Genomic DNA, 12,649 nt, shown 5'->3' with positions numbered 1-12,649 from the left:
TAAAAAAAAGCGACTGCCTTCGGCTCAGGTCATGATCCTGGAGTCCCGGGATCGAGTCCCGCATCGGGCTCCCTGTTTGGCAGGGAGCCTGCTTCTCCCTCTGACCCTCCCCCCTCTCATGTGCTCTCTGTCTCTCTGTTTCAAATAAATAAATAAAATCTTTAAAAAAAAAAAGAAAAGTGTAGGCTCTAAAGAAAGAAGGCTGAGCTGCAACTTGGCCCACTACTTTCTAACTAGGTGATCTTGGGCAAATATCGGAAACGCTCCGTGCCTTGGTTTTCATCCTCTGTAAAAGAGGGATTATATTAGTAGCTACCTCATAGCTGGGCTACTCCTAGGGTATCCAGGGCCCCAGGCAAGTATTTCTTGTCAGGCACCAGTCTATATAAATAATTTCAGTCACCCGACATCAGCAGATCACCAACACTCTGGTACCCCAAGCCCACGCAATCCCTTTAAAGAAACACTGTGCAGGCCTGTGGAAAAGCCCTGCTCACAGACCACCTTGCTGGAAGCCATAGGCCCTCGGACTAATGCCAGCGCTCCTCATCTGGTCAACCCCACATGTGGGGTAGAGGGAAAGAGAACATCTACCCCTTAAGGAGAGAAATGGAAACCAGGGCGGTATCTACCTCAGCTGATCCCGGCCACTGGAGGAAGACTTTGAAAAGTTCCAGGAAGGCCCTCTAAAGCACGGGACTCCCTAAGGCGTGGGGCCTGGGGTACAGCCCTGTTGGGCCACACCTGAGGGTGGTACTTCCTCATAGGATAGTTGGGAAAATCCAATGATTTAAAGAATGGAAATCACTTAGAACAGGGGTTGGCCCACAGCAAGTGCTCAACAAACACTTATTATCATCATCATCCCAAGGGCACAACGTCTAGTGACTGCCACCCAAGAATTTGGGCTCATCATTGTGATTTTACAAGGAATCTGTTATCTTCTGCTCACAACTTCCTCCACTTAAAAACGAAAATGAAACCAAGAACAGTGTAAGAACAACACTGCGCTGACCAGAGAAAACACGTCTAAGGGTCACAGTTGAGGGAGGCAGCATGTCATGGGTGTTTAATAAATATTTGCAGAGGGGCGCCTGGGTGGCTCAGTTGGTTAAGTGACTGCCTTCGGCTCAGGTCATGATCCTGGAGTCCCGGGATCGAGTCCCACATCGGGCTCCCTGCTCGGCGGGGAGCCTGCTTCTCCCTCTGACCTTCCCCCCTCTCATGTGCTCTCTGTCTCTCTCATTCTCTCTGTCTCAGATAAATAAATAAAATCTTAAAAAAAAAAAAATTAAATAAATAAATAAATAAATAAATATTTGCAGACTGTCTGAAATATCGGGCCCTCCTTTAGCACACCCCAGGGTTGAGCTACTGTCCGTGTTCCCTGCACCCTTCCCTACCCTTGGCCCCAGAGAAGCCGGGGAGCCCGAGACAGACCCAGGAAGCTCTCACTTTCCTCAGCTGTTTCCCACAGTCACCCCAGATGTGTAGACTAGGACCTCAGAACCCCATTTTTCTCCAGCTCCCTGATCTGACCCTTCACATCTCCAGGGAAGACAGGGATGTCCAACCATCTGTCCCTGGTCCTTCTGATCCCGCCTCCACGCCCTGGCTCCATGTCTCCTCCCGTCACTCACCTCTCCGAAGTGCATATAGATGTATTCGCGGGCGCGCTGATGCAGCTCGGCGCAGCCGATCTGTTCAGCGAAGTTGGCGATGCCAATGGCGTTGCTGGGGTCCAGCTGCTGCACGAGGAAGTCGCTGCAGGCGCGGACGACGCTGTCGATCTGGTACATGACGGCGCCATTCATCACGTGGAGCACACACTTCTCCCCCATGGAGATGGAGGCCGTGTAGGCAAACTCAATGAGGCGCTCCATGACCTTGGGGTGGATGCCCTCAATGGACACCACCTCCATGCCCTGCTCCCGCAGCCCATTGGTGAACATGGCCTTGAAGACGGGGCTAGATGAGGCCAGCACCACCTTGTGAGCCATGAACTGGGCGGCTGGCGCGTCCTCATATTTGACCTGCAGTGTGACATCACAGAGCTGCTGGCTGAGCCGCAGCTCGTTCATGATGCCAAAGGCCTGCTTGGTGTGGTCCTCCAGCGTGTAGCTGAAGGTGCGGTTGCCGTGCTGGGAGGGCGTCACCTCGGCTTTGCACTCGGTGGAGGCGTACATCACCGTGTCCCCTGCCCCCTCAGGGCGCTGTGACCTCAGGGGAAGGAATCGCGTGCGGGCCCCAGCCCCGCTAAGCCTGGGTTCCGGCTGCATGGGGTTCCAGGTGACAAGGGACAACACCACCACTGGCACTCAGAGGCCTGGAGGAGGGAGAGCACAGGGCTGGGGGCAGGGCCTGGGGGCAGGCATCCTCTTTTTTAAGATAAAGTGACTCCTAGACCAGTTTTCCTTCCCAAGCCCAGATGAAGCAATGTCCATTTGTGTTCACTAACTGCCACATGCCTCAGAGCCCAAGAGTCCATCTTAAAACACAGGTCGGGTGATGTCCCTCCCTTGCTCAGAATCCCCCTATGGCACAAAGAGTAAAACCAAACTCTGCAATGTCCTACTAAGCCGTACACAGTCAGCCTCTGTCCACCTCTTTCCTTTGCTCACTCTGTTCCAGCTAGCTGGTGGCCCTTCCCTTCCTAGATAGAGCATGTCTAGCTCATTCTTTCATTTACCTCACCAACATTTATTGAGTATCTACTGTGTGCCAGGCACTGTTCCAGGCACTGGAGACACAGCAGTGGAGAAAGGCAGACATAAACTGTGCCCCCCTGGAGATGACACTTGGGGAGAGATGGGCCATAAGTAAAATAAGCAAGACTTGAGTAGAAATTGCAGTTGTGAAGAAAGGGATAACAGCGTTGGGATAGTGTGAGTTGGGGCAGTTAGTTTAAATCGGGTAGTCCAGGGCTCTGTTAGAGCTGACACAAGAAGGATGTACATGTGAAAGGGGTTTTCCAGGCAGAGGGAATGGCAAGTGCAAAGGCTCAGAGGCCTGAGAGAATGAGAGAGACAATCTGGAGAATCAGGGAGGAGAATAATGAGAAATACTACTAAAGGGCAGGTTTCCATGAAACCTGTAGGGTCCGGAGGGCCAGGGCATGAGCTGTGTTTTGAAAGATCCGGCTGGGAGAAGAGGGGGATCTGCAAGAGGCTCCCCAGGTTGGCCATTTATCTTTCCCGGACTCAGAGCAGAGTCATCTCCTCCCTGTTCTATTTCCGCCACGGCACTTGTCAGAAACCGAAATGAGCTCCGTGGCTTGCGTGTTGAAGGATGGCCCATGCCTCTGGTCCTCAGCCCCAGGGCTTACGAAGGCAGGGAGCCCCGTGTAGGTCAGGGCTGTGCCCACCCTCGCCTGTGCTCCCCCACGTCCTGCCTGGGGCCTAGCTCAGGGGTCAGTAAGCGAGTGGCTGGCTGGCTGGCTGCCCACTCCCCTGTGCCTGCCAGAGCACCCTCCTCCACCGGGCCCAGGGCGCCGCTTGGCCGCCTCTCCCCGGCTGAGGCCCCTGTCCTGCTTCTTGGTCTTTGGCCAGTCGGTCAACGGTGCCCCTTGGACACTGGGCACTTCCCCCCTCCCACCCACGAAGCGATAAGCGGGGGACTGCGCATGTCCTGCCTGAGCCGCCACCAAGGCCTGGAGAAGGGAGGAAGTGACCCCTGCCGCGCGGCCTTTCCGCTGCCAACCCCAAGGCGCCGACCGAGCTCCCCAGCGCGCCGGGCTCCCGGGCCCTCGGCCCGAGGGGCACTCCCTGGGCCTCTCGCCCGGCTTGCGCAGCTCCCGGGCCACCCCTCGAGTCGCGCCGTCCAACAAAGCCCGGGACTCGAGCCGCGCCCTCCTGGCCCTCCGCGAGGCCGCGGGACCCCCAGGGCGACCGGACCCGCGGCGCCCCGCTCCCCGACCCCCGGGGCACTCCCGGCCCGCCGGTCGCACGGCCCCGGCGCAGGGCGCCTCACTCACCCCGCCATGGCCGCGCTCGAGCTCCGCCTCCGTCGCCCAGGCCCGGGCGCCTCCATCGCTGCGCGCCGGGGGGAGGCGCGGAGCGCGCGCAGGTCACCATGACTAAGCAGAGCCGGGCGCCGGCCGTGTCAGAATAAAAGTCCCCGCGGCCCCGGGCCTCCGGCGGCAGGGAGGGCAGAGGGGCCGCTCCCCCCGCCCCCGCCGCCCGTCACCGAGCTGCGCAGCCCCGGCGCGGCCACCACTCCGCCCGTCAGCGCGGCGCGGCGCACCCAGCCGCGTGGTCCGAGCCGGGGGCACCAGAGCCTCGGGTTCGAGGCCCGGCGCGCCCCTGCCTGCACTGGAGATCGGTGGACAGCCCTACCGGCCGGCGCGCTCACCTCGGCCCCCGCGTAGCCTCGTAGCTCTTGCCGCGGGGTGGGGGTGCCCGGGGCACCGAGGCGGCTCCCGGCCCAGTGGTGCCACCCGCGCGCAGAGCTTCCGGGAAACCCGAGGGTCCGCGCGGCCCGGCCGGGGGCGGCTCCCGCTTAACTTTCGTTATGGGGCGCCCGCGGGCGCGTCCGCAGTCGGGGGACCTTGGCTCTGGGGGCGGCAAGGCCTGCGGGGTCTTGGACGTCGGGTGGGGGGCGGCCTCGGGTCCGCCGGGAAGGAGGCGGGGAGAGGGCGGAGAGGCGCGGTAGGGAAGGAGCCGGGATTCCCCGCCCTTCCCGCAGGTGCCCGGTGCCCCTGGGCAAGGAGCGGGCGAGGGCGAGGGCGAGGGCGCAAGGCCGGGGGGTGGGGGTGGAGGGGGCGGCCCGGTCTGTCCCCACTTCGCACTGTCTCTTCCATCCGCCCAATTTCGTCATCTCGGCGCGTGCCTCCTCTCCTCCATGCGCTCTTCTCCTTTTTTAATTTATTTTATTTATTTGTCAGAGAGAGAGAGCGCGCGCACAAGCAGGGGGAGCGGCAGGCAGAGGGAGAAGCAGGCTCTCCGCTGAGCAGGGAGCCCGATGTGGGACTCGATCCCAGGACCCTGGGATCATGACCTGAGCCGAAGGCAGGCGCTTAACTGTCTGAGCCACCCAGGCGTCCCCCGCTCTTCTCCCTTTAACCCCACACAGTTTAGGCCTCATGGTCCAGTGGTCGCAGGATCCTGCTTGAATTACTTACCTATTTGGCTTTTCCTTGTCTTTATTTTTTAGTTACCTCCAATCTAGAGGCGCGTGAAGCTGGCCTACAGGGGTCTGAGGCCTGGCTCTGCCACTTTCTAGCTCTTCAGGGTAGGTCCATAACTCAACCTGTTTACACTTCAATTTCCTCCCTGGAAAATGGTAATAATACTAGCACCTACCTGCTAGGTCATCCGGAGGACGAAATGCAGATGCTAGTGCCCAAGAGATAGGAACAATTGTTATTTTTCATGGCAAGGGATACTGATTTGCCATTTATGCTGATTATGATATGAAGTTCATTTTTTTAAAAATATTTTATTTATTCATTTGAGACACAGAGATACAGAGAGAGAGCATGAGCAGGGAGAGAAGCAGGCTCCCCGCTGAGCCAGGAGCCCAAAGCGGGACTTGATCCCAGGACCCTGGAATCATGACCCGAGCTGAAGGCAGATGCTCAACCATCTGAGCCACCCAGGCGCCCCTGAAGTTCATTTTTAAATGTACTTATTTTTAAAAGAGCCCATTTAAGCCAAACTATGGGAGCAGCCTAAGTGTCCATCCATAGATGAATGGATAAAGAAGATGTGGTATATATTTATATTATTCAGCCATAAAAAAGAATGAAATCTTGCCATGTACAACAACATGGATAGAGCTAGGGGGTATAATGCTAAGCAAAATAAACCAGTCAGAGAAAGATGGATACCATATGATTTCACTCATATGTGGAATTTAAGAAACAAAGGATGGGGCTCCTGGGTGGCTCAATTGGTTAAGCATCTGACTCTTGATTTTGGTTCAGGTCAAGATCTCAGGGTTGTGAGATGAGCCCCACAATGGCCTCCATGCTGGACGAGGAGCCTGCTTAAGATTCTTATTCCCTCTCCCTCTGCCCCACCCCCTGCTTAAAAAATAAAAAGGAGGGGCTCAGTCGTTAAGCGTCTGCCTTCAGCTCAGGTCATGATCCCAGGGTCCTGGGATCGAGCCCCGCTTCGGGCTCCCTGCTCCACAGGAGGCCTGCTTCTCCCTCTCCCACTCCCCCTGTTTGTGTTTCCTCTCTCGCTGTGTCTCTCTCTGTCAAATAAATAAATAAAATATTAAAAAAATAAAAAGGAAAAAGAGAGAGACAACCCAAAAACAGACTCTCAACTATAGAGAACAAAGTGGTGGTTACCAGAGAGGAAGTGGATGGGGGGATGGGTGGACTAGGTGAATGGGATTAAGAGTCCGTCTATCACGATGAGCACTGAGTAATGTATAGACTTACTGAATCACTATATTGGACACCTGAAACTAATACAACTCTGTATGGTAACTACACTGGAATCAAAGTTTATTTTTTTAAGATTAAGGATCCTGAGCCAAGGCAGATGCTTAACCGTCTGAGCCACCGAGGCACCCCTCAAAATAAAAATGAAAAAAAAAAAATTTTTACAGCGCCTGGGTGGCTCAGTCCGTCAAGCGTCTGCCCTCAGCTCAGGTCATGATCCCAGGGTCCTGGGATCGAGTCCCGCATCGGGCTCCCTGCTGAGCGGAGAGCCTGCTTCTCACTCTTCCTCTGCTGCTCCCCCTGCTTGTGCTCTCTCACTCTCCCTGCCAAATAAATAAATAAAATCTTAAAAAAAATTTTTTTTTAGAGAGAGAGCATGAGCAGGGGAGGAGGGGAGGGTCAGAGGGAGAGATCGAGAATCTTAACCAGGCTCCACACTCAGCAAAGGGGCCAGTGCGGGGCTTGATCTCATGACCCCGAGACCATGACCTGAGCCGAAATCAAGAGTTGGAAGCTTAACCAACTGAGCCACCCAGGTGCCCCTAAAATTGTTTTTTTAAGAAAGACTATGTATCTTTGAAGAGACAGCCAAGGATACGACGCTTTCAGTTTTCTAATAAAATGGCTTCATAAAAAATTTAAAATTTTTAAAAAAAGTATCTCATAGGAATAATTCTTGCCATATGTGATATACATTCATTCCTGAAAAGCTAGATGATAAACTGACCCAAATTTCAGCTGTACTTGGGAAGTCTGTTTCCTAAAGATACTCTATATTAAATCTTCTTTAAAAGAAAAAAAGAGTCCATCTAAACGAAAACTAGGCGAATAATCGAAGGAAATGCCAGGCTAAAAAGATGTTGGTCTAAGAAAAGATTCTGCCAGCCTTAGGAGTGAATTTTAAAAAGATTCAACATCCCTGCTCAAGTCTAGGATTAAATCCAAGCCAGAGGGTGGAAGGGGGTGTTGCGTGAAGCTGCAGTTCTGGGCTGCTCCAGAAGGGGCGCCAGAGCATAGTCAGCGAATAGGCAATGGCCCGGGGTTCCGCGGAAACCAGCACCTTCCTAGAATGTGTCTGAAGCAATCTTCTCCTATCTCAAAATCAAACCTAGAGGCCCTGTGACCCAGTGATACCACTTGTAGAGATTCATCCAAGGTACACTTGTACACGTGCAGGAGGATGTATGTACACGGATGTTTATTGCAGTACTGTGTATAAAGGCAAAGGATTGGACTCAACCCACGTGGCCCTCCATAGGATCCTGTTGTAATTAATTCCTTTCCATCCTGTGAAATAGTATAAAGCCAGTGAAAGAGATTAAGACATTTGCCTTATGGATGTTTATCTTGATTAAAAAAAAATTTTTTTTTAGTGCTATGGATTGAATTGTCCCCCACCCCCCCCCCCCCACAAGATATGTTGAATCCCTAACCCCCAACAAGATGGTCTTTGGAGATGGGGCTTTGGGGAGGATGAGGCCATTCAAGGTGTGGCCCCATGATGGGCGTAGAGCCCTTGTAAGAAGAGACACCAGAGAGCTTCTTGATTTCTCTATACCATGAGAGGACACAGCAGGAAGGTAGTCATCTGCAAGCCAGGAAGAGAGTCCTCACTAGCACCAGATAATGCTGGTGCGCTCATCTTGGACTTCCAACCCCCAGAACAGTGAGAAATAAATTTCTGCTGTCTCAACTGCACAGGTAATGATATTTGTTATGGCAGCCTGAGCCAACTAAGACAGTAAGACAGTACAAAATCTGTGGGTGTGCAACAATTCCAAGATATACTATTAAGTGAAAAAGCAAGATGCAAAGCAGTGCTAAAGTTGTATAAAAAAAAGAGAGAAGTTTTTTGTTTGTTTTGTTGTTGTTGTTTTTAAGAGAGAGGTGTTTACGTGTCAGCTCATTTATCCACAGAATAGCTCCCCCTCCAAAGGAGCCAGACATGAGGCCGGTGCCTCTTAGGGCCTGGGAGCCCGGCAGTCTGGGTTAGTATCCTGGCTCAGACACTAGGCAAGGTACTCACCACTTGGAGGTTCTTCATCTGTCAAATTGGGGTGAGGAAACCACCTTACAAAGTTGCAGTAAGGGTGAGGAAAAGGTGTGTCCTGGCCTACCACCGTGGGGATGACTAGCCAGACACAGTAAGCTGTAATTGTTCTAATTATTATATTTTTTACTTTTTTATGAAGGATCTGACACCACACTCAAAGAAATCTTTTTCAGATAGGAATTGGCTGTCTCTCACAGTCAAATTTTAGTTTAGGGTGCCGTGTTTTTGGCATTCTCTCCTCTAAACTTGATTCATTTCTTTCTCTCACGCCCACACTGAATTCCTCAGTAATTCCCACCTGCTGTCTCCAAAATCTATTCAGAATCCACATAGTCTGAGGCCCCATCCTTGCTCTCCTGGGCCAGTGCAGGCACACCTTGTTCTAGCTTTGACCTTCACCCTTACAGATGTTCACCCTCTGTGAACATCTCAAGCAAATCAAGTCTGTCCTCCGCCTCCCACTTCACTCAGAGAAAAAGCAAAGTCCTGGACGGGGCCCACAAGGCTCTGCCCACTCTGCGCCAGCATTTTCCTGCCTTTGTTTCCTCCCACCACCCCCCTCCATTGTTGCTTTAGCCGCAAAGGGGATCTTTGCTTTTCCGAGAAAACACAGGCATGTTCCAGCCTCAGGACCTTTGCACTGCTGTTCCTTCACCCTGCCAAGCTCTTCTTTCAAATGTTCCCAGGGCAATGACGTCTCAGCTTACATCGTATGTCACCACTTCTGCAGAGAAGCATCCCCTGACCACCACCGCATCGCTGTATTTGTAGCTGGAATCATATCCGTGATGTCTTCACCCTGTTAGTGCCTGTGTCCCCCATCAGAATGTCAATGCCACAAGGGCCGTGATTTTTGTCTGTTTCATTTACTGCTGTGCGGCTTAGCATAAATAAAACGCGTTTCCCTTGGTCTCTTCTGCCGCCACCATCTTCAGCTGCTTTTCCTACAAATTCCCTTATTTAAAAAGAAAAAGTCTGCAAAACAGCTCTCGGGGAGGGTACTGGCAGGCCAAAGGGCGTCAGTCCGCGGCCGGAGCGGGTACCAGGGTCCGGGCGGCTGTGGGCGCCCCAGGGCCGCCAGCCAAGCCGCTCGTGTCCAGCCCGTCCCGCTGGGGTGACGAGCGCTCGGAGCGGCTGGAGCTGCCGTCCAAGCCGGGGGGCAGCCAGCGGTTCAGGCCTCCCGAAGCCCCAGCGGGGCTCCCGGACCCCTGGGAGGCGTCCTGCCCTCTGTGGCAGGGGCGGCGGCCGCAGCAGACCAGGCGCAGGAGAGCGAAGCGCAGGTCGCGGTTGGTGAGCGTGTAAATGATGGGGTTCAGAAGCGAGTTGGCCATGGCCAGGCCCAGGAAGGGGTCGGCCTGCAAGAGCACGGGGCAGGCGCGCGCGGGGCACGCCACGTCGAGCAAGAGCAGCAGGAAGAGGGGGCCCCAACACACCACGAAGGCCAGGAGCACCACGCTGAGCGTGCGCAAGAGCGCCAGCGAGCGCGGCGTGCGGCGGGCCCGGCTGGAGGCGCCCCCGGCAGCCCCGGGCCGCTCCCGCAGGCGCCGCGCGTTGGCACGCACTTGGCAGTAGATGTGCGCGTAGAGCGCACAGATGGCGGCCAGGATGCCGAGGAAGGCGAGCACGCAGAAGAGCACGTAGGCCTTGGCGTAGAGCGGCAGGACGGTGGAGCAGGTGTCCAGGCGGCCCAGACAATTCCAGCCGAGCGCCGGCAGCAGTCCGAGGAGCAGCGACACGCCCCAGGCGGCAGCCGCCATTGCCAGCGTGCGTCCCCGCCGCGCGGCGGGCGCGGGTCCCCGGCGGGCCATGGTGAGGCGGCGCTCGAGCGCGATGGCCAGGAGGCTCAGCACGGACGCGGCGAGCGCCACGAAGACGCCACCTTCACGGGCGAACCAGAGCGCGGGCGACAGGCGCAGCGTGAGAGGCCCCGACAGCAGAATGTTGGCGGCGTAGGCCGCGCCCGCCAGCAGGTCGGACAGCGTCAGGCTGCCCAGGAGCAGGAACATGGGCGCGTGGAAGCGCGGGTGGCGCCCAAGCACGAACAGCACGGCCAAGTTCTCGAGCACGATGAGGGCGCACACCGCCAGGCACACGACGGCGTCGGCACGCAGCCCCGCGCCGGGCTGGTAGCGTGCACCGCGAAGCTTGCCAGTGTAGTTGTAATGCAAGACGATGACCTCGCTCACCGGCGCCGGCCGCAGCAGCCTCGGCTCCATGGGCCGCTTGCCCCAGGGCTGCGGAGAGGTAAGGTGTAGTAAAAGGCCTGAGGAGGCGGGCACGGTGGGGCGGGGCCTCGGAGCCCTGGGAAAGGGGCCCTCACCCCCTACCCGCCACTCCACACTTACCCCGGGGCCCAAAGGGAGTTAGGGATGGAAAGGAGGTGGCCATGGAGACAGGCCGACCCAAAGACACGCAAATAATATCACGAGGGGACATGGTGACAGAGTCCCCCAGGAAAGGGACACGCGTAAGTCACACATCATCAGGGCTATCCAGGGGCAGACTCAATCACAAGCAGACAGGGACGCACACACGAATACAGTGACACGTCGCCAAGAAATGTACACCCAATCACAAATTAGAGCAAAAATACACAGTCACACCCATAAGGGAAACCAGAAAATGTATTCACACTTGAGCAGAGCGACAGAGACAGAGACACACAGGGACCCAAATTCAGCCACAGAGAGAGTCAAGCCCAGTCGTACAGACCAGTTTCACAACCTCCACCCACAGCCAACCTGGAGCCTAGAACCTCACAACCTCCGTCCCTCGCTGCTCGCAGGGCTTTGTGTACTGCACATACTCCTTCATCCACCGCAAAAACCCCGTGAGAAAGCTGTCTGTCCTCCCATTTTACAGAGGCAGAGCCTGAGGGCAACAGACAGGATCCAGAAGGCACAGACAGGCTTTTGCAGAGGGGCTACGTATCATTAGAGTGTAATAATACTTCCCGCCCAAGACTTCACCCTCTAATCTCCTCGACAGCCTTCCCCTTAGTCCCAGTTTACAGACTGGAAGCTGTGACTCAAAAGTTCCTCGCATAAGAAGCGGACAGGAAGGTTCTCGTGTTTCAACACAAATACAGCTACTCAGAAATGGTTACACAGTCGCGCGAGTCCCACTTAATAGATGAGAAAATCGAGGCTTGGGAAGGGAAACGGACTTATTTGCCCAGGGCAGGAACAAATGCATCCCGGGCGGCATCGGTTGCACTCAGGGAACCTTGCGCAAACACAGCCCCAGGGAGTCACGGACTCAGCCACGCTGCGGGGAGGGAGACATCAGATGCATGCAGACACGGGTGACGCTCTGATGGGGACACCGAGCATAGGCTCACAGCCTCTGCATCTCCCGCCTCGCCTCGGATTTCCTGGAAACAGGACTGAAGGAGCGAAGCTTGCAGTGTAGCCAGGAGAGGGCGAGGCCGGGGGAGTCCAGGCGCCCCTACCCCGATCCCCCCCCCCCCCCCCCGCATCCAGCCCGGAAGTTGCCGCTTTCCCTCCCAACTCCCCCCACCCCGCCCCCATAGATCTCCGGGGAAATCCAAACAAGGGGACCGGGGCTGCGGTCGGGGCAACCCCCTGCGGGCCGGGCTGAGCCCCGCGCACCTGGAGACCCAGGGCAGTGCACTCACCCGTGCGCCCTGGTCGTGCGCCCCCGGCAGTCGCGCGGCCACGAGCAGAGTGAGCGGACGCGGCTCGGGGGGCGGGGCTGGAGCTGGCCCGCGAGGGGGAGGGCCCACAACGCGGACCTCTGGCGGTCGACAGCAGTCGCCCCCTCCCCTTGGGGCCCGGGCACCCAGCCCATGGCTGCCAGCCTGTGCCACCCGCCGCGGCACCGGAACGCGCCCCGTCGGCGACTGGCACCGGCGAGCCCTTGGCTCCCCCCTCCGGGCCTGAACTGCTCTCCTAGGGAGGCTCCGTCGCGGTGGGAGGACCCCGAGAAGCGGGGAAGGGGAGGTTCGCAGCGGGGGCGGCCGCAGCCTGAGCCTCTTCCCGCCCCCCAGCAGAGGGGTCCCGTCTGTCCTCTGGGGCCTGGACACTGGTTGCTGCCCACTTCCCGCCTACCTTCCAGCTGAGCCTCCGGGCTGCACTCCAAGAACGCCCCGTCGGCGACGGACCCCCCGGCAGCGCAGGTTAGGAGGGGTCTTCAGCCGGGCGGCGGGCGATAGCCTCAGTCCCCTCACCCCAAGCAGTTATGTC

At 56.5% G+C, this 12,649-nt stretch overlaps 2 protein-coding genes across 3 annotated transcripts in view; both read right to left on the bottom strand.

Moving 5' to 3' along the window:
- The window catches only part of KEAP1 (kelch like ECH associated protein 1), an 8,041-nt gene extending 3,671 nt beyond the window's left edge, over positions 1–4,370 (bottom strand). Inside the window, exons 1-2 of one of the 2 annotated variants that reach the window (XM_034998635.1) lie at positions 4,351–4,370; positions 1,641–2,326 (exon numbers count right to left, since the gene is read on the bottom strand). In XM_034998635.1, coding sequence (XP_034854526.1) covers positions 1,641–2,279 — 639 coding nt within the window. In that variant the 5' untranslated portion in view covers positions 2,280–2,326; positions 4,351–4,370. Of the gene's footprint in view, positions 1–1,640; positions 2,327–3,973; positions 4,269–4,350 lie in introns of those variants that run through there. The other variant, XM_034998634.1, reaches the window with a different exon arrangement.
- A 3,735-nt stretch (positions 4,371–8,105) lies between these two features.
- S1PR5 (sphingosine-1-phosphate receptor 5) lies at positions 8,106–10,660 on the bottom strand. The gene has a single exon (XM_034996394.1). The coding sequence runs from the start codon at positions 10,658–10,660 to the stop codon at positions 9,464–9,466; it is 1,197 nt and encodes a 398-aa protein (XP_034852285.1). The 3' UTR covers positions 8,106–9,463.
- Positions 10,661–12,649: the final 1,989 nt, after the last annotated feature.

This window comes from Mirounga leonina, unplaced genomic scaffold (genome assembly GCF_011800145.1).
Source record: "Mirounga leonina isolate KUSES-001 unplaced genomic scaffold, KU_Mleo_1.0 Mir_94, whole genome shotgun sequence".
Lineage (NCBI taxonomy): Eukaryota > Metazoa > Chordata > Mammalia > Carnivora > Phocidae > Mirounga > Mirounga leonina.
Note: the sequence above shows the minus strand (reverse complement) of the source record. Positions and strands in the feature narration are given on the sequence as shown.

What these genes read in the sequence shown, in the direction of transcription:
- S1PR5 (XM_034996394.1), bottom strand. Translation starts at nt 10,660, where the DNA reads ATGGAGCCGAGGCTGCTGCGGCCGGCGCCGGTGAGCGAGGTCATCGTC.